Consider the following 10286-nt stretch of genomic DNA (forward strand, 5'->3'; position numbering starts at 1 on the left):
GGGGAGGATAAGAGGCAGTTGTAGGTCAACTTCAAAACACTATTGATCTCATGTTCATCCAAAAAAAAAAAAGGGCCAGTTTTCTCCGACTTCTGGGTCACAGCTTCCTTTGATTATATCACAAGTTTTATAGCTTCTAATCCTATTAGGCTTAAGAATGTGCTATTTATGGATAGGCATGATTTGTTTCACAATTAATCGATTAGTTGTTTGGTCTATAAAATATCAGAAAATAGTGAAACTGTCTTGAATCAGTTTCATCCTCACAAGTCTTGTTTTGTCCACAGGTCATTAGTATTCAGTTTACACTCATAGAGACATTTAAGGAGCTGGAATCTGACAATTCAGACTTTGTTTCTTGAAAAATACACAGACCAATTATCAAAATAGTTGGCAATGATACTTCCTTAGTCACTATACTGCAATGTTGGCAGATTCTTAACAAGCCTTCCCTAACCCCTCTACTCTCTGTGGCTTTGCATCACATAAACAAACCCACATTAAGCTGTTGAGACAGACTGATTTCTGATAATGAATTCTATCGATTAGAAAGTGTATTCTCTAAAGTAAATACATTTCACGTCTCTCTCTCTCTGATAACTCATTTTCTCTTTCTCTGCCACATAAACCAGTAAACATAACATAAGCCTGGCTACTTGGCAGTCTCTTATCCTTTTCCCAGATCAAACTCTCTCTCTCTCTCTCTCTCTCTCTCTCTCTCTCTCTCTCTCTCATCTCTCTCTCCTCCTCCTCTCTCTCTCTCTCCTCTCTCTCCCCTCTCTCTCTCTCTCCTCTCTCTCGTTCCTTCTCTCTCTCCTCCTCTCGTGTCTCTCCTCTGTCTTCTCTCTCTCTCTCTCTCTCTCTCTCTCTCTCTCTCTGCTTCCCTCGAGCTCTAGGAGACATGAAGTCACAGACTCTCTGGGAAACTGGGGGAAAGGCTCCTGAAGGTCAATGTGTAACACTTGGCTCGCTGTGGAGAAACACCTTGTTTATTCAGCTCAAACTGGTTCGAACTGAGATTTCCTTCTGCTAGCTCAAGCCTTTGAGGCACTGAAGTGTTGGGGGTTATAAAATGTTTTGGTAGTTGATAGAAAGTTGTCAAATATCCGTTATTTACAATCCGGCTTGTGCCATTCATTATCCAAGGACACTTGTTGTAACAACTCCATGTCTTGTTACTTGCTCGAGGTCAGGGGTGTCAAACATAAGGGATGAGTTTGTAAAGTGTACACATTACAGAGAAGACATAAACTGCAATTTTCACAACTTGTATGTATTTTGTATACATTTTATATATGTACAAGGCAGGGGGATAACTTAACCTTCCTTAACACTGTAGTTCCCACCTTAGTTTGTTGGTGGTCTGTCAGTTCAGATGGTCAGGATTACTACACATATGTGGAAATGAATGTAAAGTCATTTCTAAATCTTGACCGTTGGTTTTGATCATAAAGTAAAATAATATATTGTTCAGTTCCAGATACCGGTGACTACATTTTTTGTGTCTTTGTAGATACACTGTGATTTGTAAGATGTGTAAATGATAAACTGAGGCATAATATTGTTCAAATTGCACTTCAAAATATCAGGTTGTTCATAATGTTTTGCAAAAAGATAGTTCATTAAATGTGAACATTCTAGAATGTACTTTTTGCACTAAAACAAAGAGAACAATTTGGAGTTGTCGTTATTTATAGGGTTTTTATGATTTTACTGGTCCGGCCCACTTTTTGCCCATTTGGCTTTATGTGGCCCCTGAACTAAAAATGAGTTTGACGCCCCTGCTGTAGGTGCTGGAGAGCTTTAAGATCATGGACTACAGTCTGCTGCTGGGGGTGCACGTCCTGGACCAGAGCCAGAGGGAGGGGGGGGGAGCCGGGCCAGGCGGGGGGAGACGGGAGGAGGCCTGTGGGTCAGAGGGTGCTCTACTCCACCGCCATGGAGTCCATCCAGGGAGACGGCAAGGCTGCTGAAGCCCTCACCACAGACGACACGTGAGTGGACTCAGCTGGGGAAAACACACACACACACACACACACACACACACACACACACACACACACACACACACACACACACACACACACACACACACACACACACACACACACACACACATATCTGGGCATACACACTCTGTCTCTCTTTTAATCTCCACCTTTTTTCTCATGGAGTGAGTTATACAACCGTGCTCATACCTCGCAAAGGGCACTCAGACAGTGAACACGCAGTCAGCCTCTCATATAACCATAGCTACACAAATACAAACACAGCCACTGTTCTGCGTATTTACAGCGATACACACAAATGTAAATACTGTAAGTGCCTCTCTTCTACAAACATTTGTGCAGTAGTTCAAGCACTGAAGAAGAAGAAGAACAGTAGCTTTTATCTGACTGCGGGTGTGTTTGTTCTCTGTTTTAGGATGGGTGGCATCCCTGCCAAAACACACAAAGAAGAAAAATTGTTCATCTTCCTGGGCATCATAGATATTCTGCAGTCATACAGGTAATGATCGTTATGAGGTTATATAACCTGCTGCTGTCTTTCGTTCCCAATACTAGTGCTTTTAATGATTTTGACATTTAATCCATTTAGATCTGACTAATCTGCAGAAATAGTCAAATGTCTTAACAATAGCCAATACAGATGGGACAATGAATGGGAATGAATAGTTAAAGACTGACTGAGGGTGATGCCATGCTGCCATACTCCTTAGAGTAACTGCTTCGATTGCCCTACTACCAGACCTCTTAATGGTGAATTATTACCCTGCATTGATGGATAGCCACTTTACCGCACTCCTAAAAGGACCTTTTCTCTATCCGACACGATTGAAATGGACACAGCGGTCTATAAGTCTTCTTTATTTACACATTGATTTTCTTTTTCCTTCCTGAGAGCAAAAGCCTTGAGTGACCCAGGAGGAAGCTTTTTGGCTCATCGGCTTCTCAAACTTGTGGACAGCATCAAATAAATCAGGGAGGAAAGATGAATAGACCAAATTTGTGTCCTCTGGAAGCCTGTTTCAGAGACAACGTTACATAAGTTCAAATTTTGATGTATTTTCTGCTTTAACGCTAAAAAAAATGACCTGAGTTTGCATTGTGCCTAGGGGGAATAGACTCAGGTTTGATCAAGCATAAAGAGGAAGTTGTTGGGTAAGCGGATACATTTTTTGTGACAAGGCTTGTTCTTGTTTTGTTTCTCCCCAGGTTCATTAAAAAGTTGGAGCACTCGTGGAAAGCCCTGGTGTACGATGGCGTAAGTCGATATGCTCAAATCTGACTCCAGTGCTTTCATGAATGAGCCTTTTATTTGGTCACATACTACTCCCGGCCTTCTGATGAAAGCTTTTTCTCTGCCTGTCCTCAGGACTCCGTCTCGGTGCACCGGCCCGGGTTTTATGCCAGCCGCTTCCTCAAGTTCATGAGCACACGGGTCTTCAGGAAGACTCAGCGTAAGTCTGCAGGTTCATCGTCGTCACACATGGGAGGGAAAGCTGCCCGCATGTAAAAACAGAAGGGGCAGCAGTGGGAAGTAGGAAATCCTGGCCTGATAAGAAGAGTTAATATGAAGCCAGTTTTTATTTTCTATTGCTGAGCAGTTGTGTGTCACTGTTACATCATTAGATTAGTGGAAATTCACTTAAGGTAAATAGTGAGTAGTGTTTCCTTGTATTGTCTGCCTGATCAGACAGAGGATTTTCTTTTCTTTCCTGTTATTGTGTTTCTTTTGTACAAGCATTTGAGGCCTAATATGTGTAGAAATGTCAGCTTGGATTTCATTAGAGAATAACTTCATTTTATTAGGAACATCATGTTGGGTCTGTGTTGGCAAACATGCTGCTAGGAGATTAAAAACAGATTGAGTTTGTTGTCTGGCATTTACAAAGGTTACAAAACCCAATGAGGTGGATACAAAAAGGTCAATTATCTTCTTGAAGTTAATTCCCTGAGTACTGGGCATGGCTGTAGGTAGAGCCAGGATGTAGTTGTGGAACTTCACATCAACATCTAATGTAATATCAATGTTATGCAACCCTGCGAGACCCCCCTGTGTGAATGAACATGGCTGAGGCAAAGATTTGGGGATTTAGCCGTGCTATTAAGCGCCGCCAAGTCCCGTCAGAGGGAGATGACAGGAAAGGATTTCATTTCATGCTCTTCTTGTTAGGCAGAATAAGGATGGCTAAGGGGACACTTGTCCAATCATCATTTTGCATTTTAACAATTTAATAACTGGACTGCTTATTTTAGGAGGCATGGCATTGGAGTTTCATTGCGTTTGAACATTGCTTCAATCGGTATAATCGTCCTCGTCTCCTCTTTTTATGCTTCTCTGAACCTTCATCACTCTCTCTCTTTTCTTGTCTTTCCACTCACTTGCTACGTTTTTGCTCTGCAGCGCTTCGATTCTCCCCTTCAAAGAGAACTCGTACGTCCATCCCGGCTCTAAAGTCGTCCTCGCAGGAGATCCTTTCATCGCAGGCAGATGAGAGGAACGAGGAGGACAGGAGGGAGCGGCTGGGGGGCGCCTGCAGCCTGGCCAGTCTGGAAGGACAAGGTAGACAAAACACAACAAGGACCACCTCACTCTGTGACAACTTATACTATATACTGTATCTGAGAACATTTAGGGATGCTAAAAAGACAGCCTGAATGATTCAAGAGCTCGTTTGAAACTCAGAACGATTGTAGGCCTGTGCAGTTTTACCGTTATCTTCACCATGTCCCTCTCTTCTCTGCCTCCTAATCTGCCATTTCAACGTGAGTCATTTTCTAGTTTTTATGGCTTATTAGAGCACCACACATGAGGCCATAAACAGCCACTTGAATTCCGCCATAAAAATGTTGTCCTCTGAGTGCTGTCCCAGTGGGCAGCCATCACTGTTTGATATAGTGTGTGGCATTAATGGAAAGGAAACGGAGGCAGGCCAAATGCAGCCAATCAGAGACAGAATTGTGTGTCTTTAGAAATGAAAAGAGTTCCTTACCCCCCAGTTAGAAAATATATAGAAATCAGATGTTGGAGAAAAGGTGTGGCAGCGACATCGTCTGACCTTTGTGTTTGTTGTGATGTGGGAGTGTTATCCAACACAACACCGGAAGAAACAAGGGTGTGGAGCGGAAAGGGGAGTCACCGGGTCACGAGCCGTTCTTCTTTACAACCGAGCGCTCCCCCTCCAATGACTCCACCTGTGACGCAACACACTATAAAGCTATATTTTTACACTTCCTGACTCTCTCTTTTTTTTACGGTTACCAAATCAGTCTCAAAAGAGGGCAGAGATATTCTGTTTTACTGGAGCATGAGGTTGTTTTTAGCAATATATGTCAGTTTTATTGGAACCATTTAATCAATTAACTGAAATCAGGTCCTCATGTGCTGCGTTGTCTCCGTCATTAGGCTAAACTCTCTACAATGGAAAGCACAAAGGACATACAAGAATTTCCTCTGGTAGATGTCAACAACTATAAAATGCTGTATTGATCATACTGATTGTTTAATGGGGCGTTTTTGGAAACATGTAAAAATATATGGCAGTGGATGTCGGTTGGTCTATGTATATACTCAAAATAAGGAGAAGTAGACATATTTACAAAGAAAAGTTCAGTTTACTGGTCATCATGGATAGTACAAAAAGTTGTATGTTGATATGAGAGCTTTCAAAAGTCAGTCTTAGTCTCTTTTCAGCTGAGTTTGGAGACCAAAAGAAACTTAAGGAAATCTAAAATGGAGGGATGGAGTATAAAAGATGTTGACGAGGCATCAGGGGTCAAACTCAAATACAGGATGGAAAATGTAGGTATGTGTACACTTTTTGTACCCTAATGAAATCGATGTGTTTTTCTTCTCAGCTGTGTTTGGCTCGTACCTGCGCCCCGATCTGGTCCCCGCCAACCCGTCCTTCTACGAGGGCTCCTCCATGGGGACCATCTCCACCTCCTCCATCTTTGTCAGCGTGGACAACAAGACCGAGAGGTACAGTGTCTACTTTGCTTTCATGAAGACACTCTGTGTTGATTTATGGGTGGAGTGTGTCGTTTATCACCCTTAAAACAATGCTGCAGGTTAGGCCAGAAGCAAGGCAAGTACATCTGCCACGCCTTACACACACATCCACACACTCCTACGTTATTGCCACCTTTGCTCTTACATCACATGTGCGTCATGGAGTAGGTGACTCAGCTGGCCTGGTGACATGCATGCATGCATACACACGCACACGCACACACGCACGCACACACACACACACACACACACACACACACACAGACACACAGAAAGAAAGAAAGGATAAAAGGTGTGATGGTGGGTACTGTTACATTTACAAGACAGAAAAAAGGGAATATTCATAAAGCACAACCTTTTTCCATTGAACGGCTTATCTGTTCTTCAAGGCCTGAAAGCCTTCACTGGCTTATTTATCAGCAGTTCTCACAGCAATTTCTATTATTATTCATTCAATGTATCATACTATTACAATCTAATAAAAGATTAGATTGTAATACAACTACACCACATTTATTTTGTTACACTCTATCTTCAGGGTGGCTAGGATTAATTTGCCTTTTGCCAGAAGCATATTTAAAACGTCGTCCTCCCCTGTCCTTTTGTCCTTCTGTCCAGCAGTGTCAGGTTGAGCTCGCTCTCTGAGGCTTCATCAGTCACCTGCTGCTGCGCTGACATTGTTCTGTCAACTGTTTTCATAAATATGTAAACGGGGGCTTTGACGTGGCCTTACTTTGTGCCATTATGCTGCAGAAACACTGGGACAAAAGAGGACAATGTTGTGGCGTGGCGACTGTATGTACCCACCAACAATCATCCCTGTCTTACAGCCGGTGTCCCAGTTACAGGGCTAACACCATCGGGGTGTGATGTGTCAGGGTGGGATTGAGCTCCTCTCCACCTGGCTTTCATTTTGAATTTCTCACAAGTCATAAAAGTGTAAAAATCACATTCTTTATCAGGGAGTCACCTGATAGAAATACCTGGGGAACCGCTCTCAAGTGGCGGAAATGTAGAGAAACAACAATGCTCTCTCCTAAAGGTCAAGCTACACCTAGTCACGTGACTCATGTGTTGATGCAGGCTCTCCTTGTTGAAGTCCTTGTATTTGCTGGTGGCAAGTTTTAAGTTAAGAGGTTTTGTGTATATTACATTTCTTTGAGCTCTTACAGAAGGTGATGCCTCTGTAGGTTTTACTCTCTGATACATTTGTGAATTATTTTGTAACGCCATTTTCTATTTCCAAATGTATTTTTCATGTTCTAGTTTTTGTTAATATCGAGTGGTGGGAAAAGTGTTCAGATTCTTTGAGATAAAAGTACTAATACCACTCTGTAAATATAGTTAGGTAAAAGCACTGGATTTTACTTAAGTAAAAGTATTAAAGTAGGATTTAAAAAAAAATGAACTAACAATTGGTAACAATTAATTATCTGTTAACCCACTCAGGGTTTTAGTTACTTAAATATGTCGGATGGTTTCATCAATACCAAATCATCATATCTTAAGTTTTTCCTAAGTATTCAAGTATTAAAATCAGAATTTCAAATCAAAGTAAAGGTTGTGCAATTGTCTACAACAATTACATTCTTAGGTTTGTACCATCTCAGCAAGGCTTGCATTATGTCACTGTGTTCACATCTGGCCAATCTTAAGGAGATTTTGTTCATTTCCTGTGAGATATTTGTGAGACTGTAAGCCTCTCACTGAGGCCGGCAGCAGACAGGTTTCCCATCATGCTCGCAGTCGGTACATCTCTTTGTCTCTTTGATGTCAGACTCTCTGCAATAGTATGTGATTTGTTTGTGGAGGCTGTGTTTTCTCATCACTTTCTAAGCACTGTTTGGACAGCTGCCTCTGACCCAGACTATAAACACCAAGTGGTGTCTCCTACGTAGGTTAATATGAAGAATTATTGTTCCCTTTCAGAGATGACGCTGCCTCCAGCTCCACGTTCACCTTGGAGGACAGCGCTATCTGCCTCACTTCGGAGCAGAGCACCATGGATGTGGACCTAGACCGCGATGACGGCTCGGTTCTGGATGTGTACTTGGTGAGTGTTCCTCCATTCAGGTCCCTGTGGGGTCAATTAGGTTTTGTCTTTATAAAGGTGTTGGTTCTAGATCAGGGGTACGGCCCGGGGGCCAAACTGCGGCCCTCAGCAGATTGTGAAAGTATAATGGAATATGGCCCACAAATGGTGCTTGTCTTAGATTGTACTTCTTAAATATATATGTAAACATATATTACTCAGTAGTGTATTCATGTGTTAATAAGTGCGCTTTTCAAATAAATTAAGTCAATTCAAGTTTAAAACTATTTCTAACAAATCTAAGTTGATAAGAAAAAAGCCCAATAACCTATTTGTATAACAAGCTTGAAATAGACCCTTCATATTTCCTCTTATACGCAATCAGACGCTTCTGTTTTAAGGAATGAGCTGCTAACAAAATAAATGAAACCTGTGATGTAGGCGGGTTTTTTCTTAAAGCATATTCAAGTATCAAACATAATTTAACTACATTTGATTGATTTTGCTAACGTATAACTTAATTTATGAGGCAATATACCTCACCTCTAGTGAGTGGCCCAGCCCTTCGTATATTTTTCCGTATGTGGCCCTCAGTGAAAAAAGTTTGAACACCCCTGTTCTAGATGTTCAGCTTGGTTACCTTCAGGCCTTTGCCACATTGATGATCGCCCTTTTCTCTCTTGTCCCTGACAGTGAAAAGAGCAGCGTTAAAACCTCCATTTCCTCCTGCCAATCATCAGACAATCACCGCACTCCATTTAACCAACCAGGCTGGCCTTTGACTTCCTGTGCTGCTAGATCCATGTTGCCACTCGTATTGCCAACACATAAAAAGACAGAGATCCTCCACCGGTTGATGGACTAAAAGAAGACACAACGACGGACATCTGCAGGAACAATGTGACCAATGTAATATGATGAACACCAGGCTGTGTCGCTTTTTAGAGCATGCATCAACGCAGTGCCATTAAGTTTTATATATGTATTCTGTTTCCATGGCCTACACAAAGATCGAGATATTTACTATATCTTAATACATATGAGGAGAGGGTAGATACATTTCTTTGACCGTGTTTCTCTGCTGACCAGACCTTTTTAAAGTTTGCAATGTTGCTGATCAGAAGAGAAATGTTTACAGTGAATTAATGACGTCGTCTTTGTCCCTGATGAACGAGGATGTGACACAAGCCAGCAAGGATGAGAAAAGACTCATGAACTAACATGATGGATTCTGAAGCTCCGGAGGCCAAATACAGACTGTGACGTGGTTGAAGCAGCAACCTTTTTCCCTTACTGGGCTGTTGTTCGCGCTGCCTTGACGATAACCTGAAGAGAGGACAGTTACAGGATCTTTGATGAAGCACAGAGCCGAGGGACGGTGCACTCGCACTTTGGACATCGGTTATGATTACTGTAAGAAATATCTTTCTCTCAAGAAGTTGCTTTAGTGGGTGGGCTACCTGACATAAGCACACATTTGGATACGTGAATATGCACTTTTAGTTCCTCTTTACAAATGCACACCTCTGTAAGTCCTTGATACTACATGTACAGAGACAGTGAAGGAACAACGTAGATAATTTTTGATGTGGAGCTAATAGTTTTGTGACTGACGATGCTTTAACTCAGGATATCCTTTGATACTGAAAAAGTGGGTCCTCTTCAAGAAGTTATGGAACATGCAGCCTACATTAGAAGCTGTCCGATGCCATCATCAAGACCATATCCGACTATAAATGTTGAATTCCACGATCACACGTCAGTTGAGACCATCATTTATTATGTAAATCTCAACATTTTACCATTTGCTGAAAAATACTATAAATCGCTGAATGTAAAGACAATGCATATTTATATTTAGAGACTCGTATAAATAAATGGCTAAAATGTCAGGGTCTTCTGTTGAGCTTATGATGCTTCTGAAAAAGTCTTTGTTTTGTGATTTTAAAGGGGCCTTATTATGCTGAATTTCAGATTGAATTTATATGTTGTGCCTCTACTGTGACATGTCTCCATGCTTTGACGTTCAAAAGCTCTTTATTTTTCGCATACTACCTGTACTGCAGCACCTCTTTTGACCCTCTGTCTGAGCACAGTCTGCTCTGATTGGTTAGCTGGCCGACTCTGTTGTGATTGGTCAACCGCTAAGAGAGGTCCCACCCCTTGCCTATGCCTATCGCATGCAATGTGTTGGGAGTGCTAGCCAATATAATCACATGTTACGGAACGGAAGTAAACA

At 41.9% G+C, this 10286-nt stretch overlaps 1 protein-coding gene across 1 annotated transcript in view; it reads left to right on the forward strand.

The window, feature by feature from the left end:
• The window catches only part of LOC117536702 (phosphatidylinositol 4-phosphate 5-kinase type-1 beta-like), a 43460-nt gene extending 33521 nt beyond the window's left edge, over window positions 1-9939 (forward strand). Inside the window, 9 exon segments of the mRNA XM_034201679.1 lie at window positions 1791-1864; window positions 1866-1994; window positions 2425-2508; window positions 3216-3264; window positions 3376-3460; window positions 4408-4566; window positions 5862-5985; window positions 7945-8068; window positions 8741-9939. Of these exon segments, the coding sequence (XP_034057570.1) occupies window positions 1791-1864; window positions 1866-1994; window positions 2425-2508; window positions 3216-3264; window positions 3376-3460; window positions 4408-4566; window positions 5862-5985; window positions 7945-8068; window positions 8741-8743 (831 nt within the window). The 3' untranslated portion in view covers window positions 8744-9939.
• The last annotated feature ends 347 nt before the right edge of the window (window positions 9940-10286 follow it).

This window comes from Gymnodraco acuticeps, unplaced genomic scaffold, assembly GCF_902827175.1.
Source record: "Gymnodraco acuticeps unplaced genomic scaffold, fGymAcu1.1, whole genome shotgun sequence".
NCBI lineage: Eukaryota > Metazoa > Chordata > Actinopteri > Perciformes > Bathydraconidae > Gymnodraco > Gymnodraco acuticeps.